Raw genomic sequence first — 12,699 nt, forward strand, 5'->3', positions numbered from 1 at the left:
TTTTAATTATACAATATTTCAATTTTTACGAATTTGACGATTAGGACCTCCTTGCCTGAAGCACAAAATGTTAAAATAATGGAATTCCACGTGTTCAGGGAGGAATGAAACTTCATTTCACATGACAATGACGAGAAAATAAAAATATTTCATATAATAAAATACAAAAGAAATAGTGAGTGATGTCATCAACTCTCTCATTTGGATGTAACTGGCTCGTTCATATAACTATTTTGTTGAAAATATGCGAAAGTTTAAAATGCCATAACTTTTGTATTTTACATCCGATTTTGATGAAATTTTCAGTGTTATGCTTGTTGAATTTTCTCTTTTTATTCAAATCAAGTTTTTGTTGGGGTGGACTTGTCCTTTAACTCGTTAACACGCCAAATTAATATTGGGCTGGCATAATGAATGAAAATGAATTCCAGAGATCGGTTTCTAAACTTCTCTGAAGTATGCAATGGAAGACTTCTCAGACGAATGTTTTCACCCTGAAAGTAATGGTAAATGACGTCTATCTAAGAATTATGGACTTGCGATGTATTGTGCGATGCAGCTCATACTCTGCGGTTACCAAACCCGTGCATATATGGTAATCCATGCCAAACCCCCGCCTTTCAAACTTAACATTGATGCTTGAATAAAATTTATCACGATACGTATATTCATGCTGGTACCTATACTCTGTTTTATTATGTTATACAATAATTCATCTACTCTGTAACTAAAATACAATATAAATTCCAAGGATTTTACATAAATTCGGCTGGAATAGTATACATGTAGCCGAATATTGGATACAGAGTTAAAACTTGTGCATGGATTTAAATAATATAAAGCAACGGGCTTTGAATTAAAATCTTTTTGAAAAGACAATTAAATCTAATATTCAACTGGTCCATATCCACAGCCAACCTGGATTTATTTTAAATCCTCGAAATTTAGAGGGGTGATGAAAGAAATGATTGATTGCAAAGAACAATCAGAAATTTGAAATTAATAATTACATGTATATAGAACAATATCTTCTACAGCAAAATGCAGATTAGTAATAAACTGAAAGTTTGCGATTGACTTGAAGATTTGTGGCTGATTCTGGGGTATGACATTTTATTTCATTTTCATATTTTTACTAATATCATTTTTTTAAAAACAAGTCCACACATCAGTGTGCATAATGCAGCATGTTCCTTTGTTGCATGTGCGCTAAAGAGCAATGTGGATAAAGAAATGCCCTTACTCAAGGGCATGTTGTGCCGGGAATCGAACCCCAGATCCTCAATCAAGCGCCTCAGACCACTCGGCCACGGCACCTCCAAACTGATACTGACTTACAACTGATTGACCGTTTCTTGTAATGCCCCCATGAAAAAAAAAACACATTGAAACAAATACCAAATTTATCCAAATAAAGTACTCATAACCAATTTCCTATAACCAACACTCAAAATGATAGGAAAAAAAGACAACCACGCTGTTATGGAAGTGATGTGGAAAGTTCTGAAACTTTAGATTGAAAATATACTTAAACACTAAAAATAAAATAATCACCCATTGAAATGGTGGAATAGCAATAATGTTTTGTACAATGTCAATGTTAGACCCTTTTCGTCATGCACCGTTTTTCACTCTTATAAGTGTTTATAATTCGGGTGATTTTCAAGGCATTTTGAGACCCTATAGCTGATGCTGTTGTGATATTCAGAGCTTGTTTTTCTCAACCCAACTGTTCCAGCCGCCTGAGTAGTGCCTTGCTCTGTAAATAGAACAGAATAATTATCAAGAGTGAGAAGGATTGATTGATATAGCATACGGTGAAAATGCTACGTGATGCATCAATATTTTTACATTAGCTCAAATCGTTTATAGGTATAAGTGATACTTTTTCTTAATTTTTATGGAAAGGATTATGATTCATCTATCTATCTATCTATCTATCTATCTATCTATCTATCTATCTATCTATCTATCTATCTATCTGTCTGTCTGTCTGTCTGTCTGTCTGTCTGTCTGTCTGTCTGTCTGTCTGTCTGTCTGTCTGTCTGTCTGTCTATCTATCTATGCATCACTATTTTTTGAACTGTACATTGGCACTTCCATTATAGATTGCACCAGTATTGAGTTTCGCTCGTCGATACACGATGGACGCATGACCAAAAACAATGTATTGTCAATGCCTTTCATGACAATGACCAACCAAAAAGTCTTGTCAGAAATTGGTGAAGCAAAGTAGCAGTTTCTTCCTGGACTCTGGTAAAAAGACATACACAGCAAAAACTGTGGTGTTAACCGGTGTACATAGAGGACCACACCAGTTATTTTACACAGGTGTTAAATTGGTGGTGTTAGTTTTACACCTATAGGTGTTATTACAACACCTTAGGTTGTTACATTTACACTCTTTGGTGTTATGTTCAAAATTTAGGGTCTAATTTTAACACCTCAGGGTTTGGTCCTCTATTAACACCAATTGGTGTCAGTTTTAACACCACAGTTTTTACAGTGTATTTTCGTCAGCTGACTCAGCTCCGAAACTCAGAACGAAACTGCTGTTCGGGTGCACCAATTTTCGACGAAGACCTCCCAGCAGTTCATTGTCATTAGACGTGCATTTTCAATAATGTTCTTGAATACGTCTTGCGTCGCGGAGCAAGAACTTTCCGATTGAGAGAACACTTACTTTGTGTATCCGAATTCCTTTGCTGTCTCTAACGCAATGAGACTCCTTCTTCCGCTTCTACAGGTGAAAACAACATTAGATCCATCGGGGTTCGGCTTGTCCACTCCATACTTTTCTTTTAGCTCATCATCGGGTAAACTCAACGCTTCTTTCAATTCATCCACTGAAAAAAAATCAAATTTTATACCTAGGGCTCATGAAATATTTTGATTTTTAAAAGGAATTCAATCACCCTTAATAGTTTTGTTTTCTGAAAGCAAAAAAAAATGAAAATATCACCAAAGTGCGTGGTGAATATTTCAAAATATAGTGACACAGAAAGAGATGGACGTTTGAAAGAGACCATTAAATATATTAGTGTATAGTTTCACATTGGCAAGAGTCACATTTTGCCATTTGTTATTATTTCATCATAAAATATCAAGTTTATTTTGAAGAAAACATTATTTTTTTTATAGAAAGTTAAGCCTTTTTTCGAATTCTTTTCTGGTTCGGTGTTGACGCAAAAGGCAGTTCATGACTAGGCGGGGGGTGTCCGATGTCCAGACTTTTAAGCCGATAAAAACATTATCCTTTGCTCTGGATTTCCCCAAATTCATGCATTAAAATAATGATTGAAAAAATGTGCTATGAAATATTGTCTGATATTACTTTCAATCGATTATGAGATATTGATCACAAAGATTCTGAGATTGCCATCTTATCCAGAGCCGGACGAACAACATGTCCCGACTTACAACATTAGGGTTACCATGTTCTCATAGTTGTATGAAAGGGCCCCCAGAAATATTTTTTGTTTAGTGTGATTTTAAATAGAAAATAAGAGTGCATTTTCAGGAGTCGCGGAACGGCTTTGTAAAGTATTGAGGGGGGGGGGTTGACCATGCAAAAATCACAGATATTTCTACCTTTTCGTACATGTTTTTGGAAAAATGAAGGGGCTGAAGCCCCCCTTCAGTTTCGCGGCCCCTGACTTTTTTCAGTTTTAGAACTCCAACTCACAAGGAATGTGGCAAGCTCTGTTCATCATCCCTGTTGCCGCGATCTCGTCAGGTCGTCTCACTTCGATGATGATGGCACCTCCATTCTCAACCAGTTTCACCATCTCATCGTGGTAGCAGTTCCTAGGGTCAATCTCTTCCTTTGCCAGCGAGGACATATTCCCTTGGGGACCGCTCATCTCCAGCCTCTCACCTCTAGCTAAATAAAATGTCAAAATGCTGTGACTTAGTATGAGCCAGTCCTAAGTATTGAGCCATTGATTGAATATTCATGGCTGGCCGCGCTGCGCTGCATGCCCGAAATATCCTTTGACCGATATCTCTGCGCAGTGCCCTAAAAATGTCTGCGCAGCGCGTATGTATCTGCGCGGTTGTAATCGAAGATAAATATTTTTTTAATATTTTTTTTCTCTCGAATCTAATTCATACGATACAATTTACAAGTAACAAAAGTTTGAAATTATTGGAATCAATTTTATTACTTGAACAGATACAAATTATGCAAACAATATGAACATGATGAACAGTATCATACAGAATGAAACATATCAATTTGTTTGCGCTCCTTTTTTGCAGTGCGTAGCGTGTTAAATTATTTCCCTATGGAGAATAATAGAAAAATACGCCTTTTTTGACGGATTTGCTAAGATATCTCCCAAACGCGTCAACAAGGTGATCTATCAAAACAGAATAGAATAGAGCAGATTCTCACCTTGAACATGATATGATTTTCATTTAATTTTATTAAAATTAAGTTCTGTCACTTTTGAGGTTTTTGGAACCTTTCTTGATGATTTTGGAAATCCATTTGTACATGAGCCAATGGGCAAGTGCAGGAAACGAAACGTTTGGTGCGACTTCACATTGTTGTAAAAAAACATATACGTCACAATAGACCCTATCAAAAAAAGACATTTTGCAGAAAATGCTGTAGATTGCGAATACCTAAGAATTATTTTGATTGGATAAAAAAAACCTCTGTCACTTTTCACATTTGCAAAAGCTTTTGCAATAATTGGTCACTATATTTTGGCGGGTTCAGCCGATGGCATTGTGTGTACACAGTACACACGCATAGCTAGGCAACGCAGCGCGTGAAGAATTTTGCACGTTTTCATTATTCGTACAGCGACGACTTGAGTGTATGTTGGATTGGACCGTACCATTTTTGACCGGGGGGTGTGCCAATGAATGCAAGTGATCAAGAAGAGTTACAAAACTGAAGGGAGTGAGAAAACAAGGAAAGTGAGAGGGAAATTTATAAAAACAAGTAATGCGAGGAAAAATGACAAGAAAAGGAGAGAAAGGAGAAGAAGTGAAAACACGCAGCTGAGTGCGCTCACGATATGTAAGTTGAACACCCCTGCACCGCAATGTAGCAGCCCGCCACTATACACGTAGATTGCCTGCACGATGCGAAGACAGCGGCGCGTATTAGTGACTGTGCGTTAAACGTCCCATTTCTATGCCTTATAAAAGGAGCGTTTTTTGTACACAACAAATTGATATGTATCATTATGAATATCATTATTAGAAACTGAATAATTTACAAAACTATGTAGGAAAACAAATGACATCATACACCGATCACAAACTTTACAACTGCAATACAGAAACAAGCCATTCCTGAAAATACTTAAAAAAAAAAAATACGTAAAAAGCTGGAAAATCCAGTTTAATTTCGGAAATTTCTTGTTCACTATTTCATATTGAAAAGATGATTTGCTGAAAGTGAAACTATATGATACAAACCCACAAAAACCTGGGGAGCACTTCGTCAACATTTCTGTCCGACAACGTGTAAGATCAGAAAACTTTCCTTGAATTTGATTTGCTAAAAAGCACTGTTACTATGGTAACTGTCGGATAAAACAGGACTCGTCGAATAAAACGTCCGACAAGTCTTTCATGAAACGCTCCCCTGTTATTCTCTTGTTCCATAAACTGCAGCAGAAAAACAATAATGATGGGATGATTTTGAAGTAAATGCAGTCGCCCCGAGAGAATTTGAGGGAGAACCCCCCTCCCCATCCCGAAAGACTTACTTCTTGTGATTGTGATATCCATAAAACCCATATACCGCCAAGGTACAATAGAACTATCAGTTTAATTAAAGTTAAAAAAAATGTCGAATTTTTATCAAAATTTAAAATCCAAAACACCCCAACGGGAACCGCAGAATCGGGAGGGGGGGGGGCGTTGGCTCAGCCCCCACACTTTTTTTTAATTCAAAACCATGTACAAAAGTTTAAAAATTACCAACCGATAGTATTTTTTCATGGACATGCCCCCCTCCACCTTCAAAATTGAAATTGTATTGCATTCTACACAGTATATGGACATTATATAGCGTGTGAAATCTGAAATATGCCACTGAGTTTGACAAGACCTTATGACTTCAATAATATGCAACGATTGTATGATACGTGAGAGTTTGATTGGGTCGTGTGCTTGAAAGGTAACATTTTTACGTTGAACAAGAAAAAAAAATCATGACGATGACACCACACATATTAGATGCACGTTTTACATGACAAAGCTGATTTATTATACTATTATTAATAGCTGCAAAAGTGGAGGGTGGGGGCTGAAGCTCCCCTCCACTCATTGCATGCAGCTCATATCCCCCCGCTGATCCCCCGGCCCCTGATATTTAAACTAAAAGATTCTAGTGAGTGGATTCTGGTGTGGAAATTTGCAACGAAATAACATTTTTGGAAAATTTATCATGGCCCGAGCAACAGCGCGCCCCTGCTCTGCCATAACCCCCTTTCTGAGCACAATAGGCCTATATGGGCGGTCATGTTTACCCGTATAGTTTCTTTCTCTCGAGAACATCGAACTCTTGTTTTAGTCAATTAAAAGCTTGAAGTTACTAAAAAAAACCAAACAACAAGGATATAATTGATCTGTCTTATTGCCCGTTGCAACTTATTTATATCCAAAAGTTTATTTCAGCCATCCCAATATTATACCACAATGGAGCTCCAATCATGCAGTGTTTATTTGTGTATTTTCAAAATCACCCCCATTCACGGTAATCTTTCAAGAAAAGCATATACTTTGCCTACTATAACATGAACCAGACAGATACGTAGTACTTTTGTTATTACGTTTATTGTTTTGTTATTCTGGGTCGGGACTGCCCGAAGCCGGAATATATAGCTTTTATTTTCACGGATCTTGAATTGAATTGATCGAATGCGCGGCTATATAAATGCCCGGTATAAATGCATGAGTGAGATTGAAAGCTATATTATTGAGACCATTAGATACTAAATATTTACTGCACTGCTATCCGGGCTCCTTTCCGAGTCCTGCCCCACCAGCAAAGGGGGTGGGGGGGGGGGGTGGAGAGAAAATGGGAATTAAGAGAGGGAGAGAGAGGGGAGAGCAGGGGTGGAGAGGGAGAGAGAGTTTCAAGTTTCAAAATTTATTGGTCAAAATCCACACATATTGGATCATTTTCAATTTTACAATTAAACACTTATATAAGGACATATATTACAGTGAAACACATAGTTACCAATCCATTATATAAATATACTATACAAGCAGATATAAATGCGAAATATAGAGAGAAAGATAAATACCTAGTATAGAAATATAGTGATATAGTGGGCCCCTTATACAGATAATAGTTAAGATGAATTAAATATACTAAGGTCAAATTCTGGAAAAAATTATGGTTAACAGTTTTCATGTTGAACCCTAAAACATATTCGATACATCAATAATAATCAGAGAGAGGGGGGGGGGGGGGGGGGGGAGGGAGAGGGAGAGGGGGCGGGCCCGAACCCCCCGAACCCGGCTACCGTTTGATAAAAAAAAGGTTCAGGTGAAATATTTCCTTTTATTTGGGTCGTACCTGCCTATAAAAAAATTAAAAATCTGACACAGACCGATGTACTTTTTACGGACCCCCTTGAAGAAAGTTGGAAGAAAACAAACAAATATAATTAGAATATTATGCATCATTGAGACAGTGACCATCACAGTCATCATCAGCCAAGCGAACGGAAACAATTAAGGGACTGAGGGCATAGGCCTAAGGGGGGGGTCTAAATAATAGCTGTGTCCCTATATGCATTGACTTCTCCATAGAACAGCATTAATGGTTTAAACATAAACACTCGTCTAATAATGAATATGAATTAATTTCGAAAAAAGGGTGATGATAAATGGGTCTATCTTGAGATAAATAAAATGTTTTTAAAAAATGTTCATGCAAAATAAAAAAATCATGTTCTTACCAGCCCCTGGTGAAAATAACCCCTTTTGCAGACCTTTTATCGAGTATCTACAGCAGCCTATACATGACTGTAAATCGCCTCTGTACCGGGTTGGGTTGAATGTACATAATGACGACCCTGAAGTCTGCTGTTTGATGGACATAGAGAACATATTGATTCTCTCGGCGCAGCCGACTGTGCAAACATAGATGTGGTGCGCATGTTCCGATAACAACATTGCCGTAACATTATGATAATGTGAGTCTTTAGTCTTTCATCGAACAGACCTTTTAAGTTTTTGATACTGATCGCAATGCACGCGGTGTAAGTTTATAGTGCAGGCCTATATATATCCCGTGGCCTATATGTTCACGGCACTATATACCCTTGACATTGTCTGTACAATATAGATGGTCAAGTTTGCGGGTATCAAAGGTCATGTGATCGCACAATGGGCGGCGCCCGGGGCGTCCCTTGCAGTAGGGCTATATAAGGGAGGAAGTATATATATATATATCATTATGAAAAATACGAGACATTTGACTTCCTCCTGCTCGTACGCACGGGCGTCCGTCGATATAACACATAATATTTTTATGAAAATATGCACCTTTTTTTCTTAAAAGTTGATGGAGAGGGGGAAAATTAATCGTATCAAGTCGGGGTATTCAGTAATGAGTACAGGAGAAACTATATTTCACTGATTTTTATGATTCATCCCATTTGATTAACTCATCTATTCGTGTTTTGGGGCTAATCTTTCCCTTACGCATTGCTTTTTGGCAGAAGTTCTATGGAAAATGCACCTTTTTTCACACAAACTTTGAGACACTCTGTATTCATTCCCCCATTGCTCGAGAATGAATGGGCAGTTAACGACGGGGTTAAAGATTTATTGAAGAATGGAATGTATATTTCATGAAAATGAAAGCCATTTCCCCATTGGATGTTATCTTCAATACGTGTTTTTTAGATGAAGTCAGTTATCGAATAGGCTCTCCTGGCATTTGAGGTCTCTATCGGTGACGTCACTCAGGATCGTCATGCCTGGACCATCGGCCAGGCAGGGGTTGCAATGGTATATGATTTATGCATAATGCACTCGATATATACAATAATCTTGTCCTCCCGTTCAAATGAATGTGAAACTCATATAATTTCCATCAGAGCATTCAACAGGAGTACTGTAGTACACATTTCTTTGTTATGAGTGAATTAAAGTCCCTCCATTGAGTTTGCCTCACCCCTATTGTGAAAATGTATCACCCCTAAGTTGTAACACAGTCAGCTGTTTCCACTCAGGGTCACTCCGTGACCTGTGTGTGCGTTCAAGAGTTGTACACGATTTTCTGTCTCATTTAGGCAGAAATCTTTCATATATATATACTTCCTCCCTTATACCTTTTATGATTATATTATTCCATATGCCGACTATTTCTATTTTGCTCAGGTACTTTTGACTGCTAAACTTCGACTGTTGGCGGTGAGGCCCTTTTCAGATTTTCCTGTTTTGGAGCCGGAGATTCGCCATTATCATCTTGCAGTCATGGCAACGCGTCTTTAGATGCGTCTTTTATCAGTGCGCTTCCTCCATCTTCAGCGCATTGATTTCTTTGAAAGGTGAGTTTCACAATCCGTATGCCCATGAACAGACGTGTTTTTCACGACTGTTTCAGAAACGGATTTTGAATTCTCTTTTTTTGTCACATCATGGGCACTGACGAAGAGTGTGACTTTACCTTTCATTTTTGAGAGCTATGCTCCTTTTAAAATCTATGATTTCATTTCTACGGCATTTACTTTACCTTTTATGATTATATTATTCCATATGCCGAAGCAGACTATTTCTATATATATATATATATATATATATATATATATATATATATATATATATATATATATACATAGTAACAAAATATGCTGAAGATAAATGGTAATGCTTTCAATGCCAATATAGCTTTTATTCTTTACTGGCATTGAAAGCATTATCATTTATCTTCAGCATATTTTGTTTTGTTACTATTAGAGAAGCCAATACGTGTGTATTATTATTAGTATTTGTGCCTTCATGGATCACTGAACGGATAGGCACTGGTTCGAATAAAAAATATATGTCATGACGTGATTATTAATGATTACAAAACATTTTTGCATCAATCTATACATCAATAAATTTTTAAGTGTTCGATCCATTTGTTGTTTATCAATCTCTTCATTATTCGAGCCTGATATATCACATTTTACATTCATACAATTTTCAAATTTATTCATCTATATTGATTTCAATTATTCATTCGTTCATCACTATCGAATTTGAGAAATTGATAATGACGTCACATACTTGTAATGGGTAAAGGGCGCGATACATTCATCATGCTTGTTAAATTGTGGGTCTGCAAAGCAGGAAGCATATAGACTACATCATGAACAATCTGCAGGGTCCGAGTTTGGACTTTGACACGTAGCGAGCAGGTATCAAAATTAGTCTGCAAACACAGACTCAAATTTCACACTTATAATTTTACCACGTATAGAGTGAAGACTAGACTCCAATTCTCTGACTGTGTTTTGGTAGACATGGATAGAGGCAACCACAATACATAGTGACATCTATTCTTATTACTTCAGACTCTGCATTGTGCAACTATAATGCAAATTGCGAAAAGCACAGGCCTGTGTCTGCAGACTAGATCGAAGTATAAACATTATAAATGTTTTGACGGAGGCACATACATACACGCCTGGGTAACAAAATGTAAATCGATTTGAAATAGATGTACATAAAACGATAAAAAACGCCATAAATCACTAAATGAATAACGAAAAAAAAATATGTAGGACTATTCTTTTTTTCGTGTGTCGTGTGGTGGTAGTGAAGAGGGAAAGGGGAAAATGGATGGATGAATGAATGAATATTAATAAATAGATGAATGAATATGTGAATGAATGAATGAGTAAAAAATAATAACAATAAAAATAGATAAATATATATACAATATCAAATGAAATAACAACTAGATTCATTAATTAATTGATAAATAGATAAGTAAGTAATTAAATAGATAAATATAAGTGAAAAATTAGGTGAATGAATAAATAAACAAGAATATAGATAAACTAATGGGTAAAGGTCAGGCGTATTTAATCATTGTGATTATTTTTTCACTCCTCTGTTATTTCCCGATCACTCTCTTTGATACAAATCCTTTTTCTTAGTCTTACGCAAGCCAAGCGCGTACTCCCTAAAAATGTTCAAAAGCAGAGGAAAAGAGAAGAGAAGTGATCTAGCTCTCATAACAAAATGGCTAAAATGGGCCTGTTATACACTGTAAAAACTGTGGTGTTAAAACTGACACCAGTTGGTGTTAATAGAGGACCACACCCTGAGGTGTTAAAATTACACCCTAGAGATTGAACATAACACCAAAGAGTGTAAATGTAACAACCAAATGTGTTGTAATAACACCTATGGGTGTAAAACTAACACCGATGTAAAACAACTGGTGTGGTCCTCTATGTACACCGGTTAACACCACAGTTTTTGCCGTGTATATTGATAGCCCACTTTACAAAGTATTCCCTCATATTTAAAGAAGGTGGCGCTAGGCAGGATACCCCCTTTTCTAAATTGACCTTTATTTCAGATAGAGTTAAAAGACAGATAACTCTTGTTTCTTTTCTCTTTCATTTTCTCCCCGGTCCTTTATCTTTTCAGTGACTGGGGGCGTCGATGGTATAGCGGTTTAGATTCTCGTCTTATAATCTGAAGGATGTGGGTTCGATTCCAAGCCTTGGCGTGTTTTCCTTCAGCAAGAAATTTATCCATACGGTGCTGCACTCAACCCTGGTGAGGTAAATGGGTACCGGCGGGAAGTAATAAAATGCGCACCGGAATCGGTAGACCAGCTTAGCCGGGGTAATATAGGAGCGCCTTGAGCACCTAGCAAGGTGGATACGTATACCGCTATGCAAATCCTCTATTCATTATTAACAACACTCGTATCTCCGACGCCCTTTAGCACCGCCCCTCTGTGATACACGGATTTAATAAACATGTAACCCATATGGCAATACTCCTACTCAGAAACTTTGCCCACATAATAATTATTGAAGAATGAAAAAATATAATTTTTACCAGTATTTGGCCTAATATTCCTACTACTATAGTCCCATCTCATGCTCTGAGTATGCTTCTTACCCTTCAAATTTGACAAATTTCAGGCTCTTTCGCTCAGTCGCGTTATGAAGCAAACATTTTGAAGGGTCAGACATGAAGTATGGTGCAAAATTCGAGCGAGCGGACAAAAAGAACTTTTTTAATACAAAGATGTGGCCAATTTCATAAAGGACTTGCAACTGTTGTAACTTTGCCATAATGGCAACTACCATGACAACAGGGCTCAGCAGCCCGGAATCAAAATCAAGGTTACCATGCTAGTTGCCATAGTGACAAAGTTGCAACAGACAAATTGTATACGTAACTCTTTGTGAAACGGACCCAAATTTCTTAATAGTTATTCAGAAAAAAACATATTTCACAGTCACACTTTCCCTCATTTAATTTAGTCTTGAAAAAGTTTTTGGGGTCCATGCTCCCATCAAGGGCCCCCATCTGTACGCAACTGATGTCGTTAGGATTTGCTCCCTCTCTGACTTGAAAATGAGTTTCATTCTAATTATGATGAAATCTTAAAGAGGGAAATATTGTGATTCCTGATGATTCAATTCATTTTTTCCCCAAATGGGTCATCACTCAAAAATGAAGGACGTGTTTGGTCTT

General features: G+C 37.2%; 1 protein-coding gene across 2 annotated transcripts; it reads right to left on the minus strand.

Moving 5' to 3' along the window:
• Positions 1-345: 345 nt before the first annotated feature.
• Positions 346-8,053, minus strand: LOC121430369 (rhodanese domain-containing protein CG4456-like). 2 transcript variants are annotated; one of them, XM_041627656.1, is made up of 4 exons: positions 7,938-8,053; positions 3,686-3,883; positions 2,684-2,846; positions 346-1,759 (listed from the first exon to the last, which is right to left on the minus strand). In XM_041627656.1, the coding sequence occupies exons 2-4, from the start codon at positions 3,861-3,863 to the stop codon at positions 1,705-1,707; spliced, it is 396 nt and encodes a 131-aa protein (XP_041483590.1). In that variant the 5' UTR covers positions 3,864-3,883; positions 7,938-8,053; the 3' UTR covers positions 346-1,704. The 2 variants fall into 2 exon arrangements, with proteins under 2 accessions (XP_041483590.1, XP_041483591.1); XM_041627657.1 differs by having other exon boundaries at positions 3,686-3,879; positions 7,938-8,045.
• Between the last annotated feature and the right edge of the window lie 4,646 nt (positions 8,054-12,699).

This window comes from Lytechinus variegatus, chromosome 16 (genome assembly GCF_018143015.1).
Source record: "Lytechinus variegatus isolate NC3 chromosome 16, Lvar_3.0, whole genome shotgun sequence".
In the NCBI taxonomy this organism is placed as follows: domain Eukaryota; kingdom Metazoa; phylum Echinodermata; class Echinoidea; order Temnopleuroida; family Toxopneustidae; genus Lytechinus; species Lytechinus variegatus.

Bases quoted from the DNA above. Each gene is read 5' to 3' on its own strand.
- LOC121430369 (XM_041627656.1), bottom strand. From the start codon at position 3,863: ATGAGCGGTCCCCAAGGGAATATGTCCTCGCTGGCAAAGGAAGAGATT. The intron at 2,847-3,685 runs GTGAGTTGGAGT...ATTTTTTTTCAG, and splicing joins CAGAGCTTGCCACATTCCTT to TGGATGAATTGAAAGAAGCG. The intron at 1,760-2,683 runs GTAAGTGTTCTC...TTCTATTTACAG, and splicing joins AAGGAATTCGGATACACAAA to AGCAAGGCACTACTCAGGCG.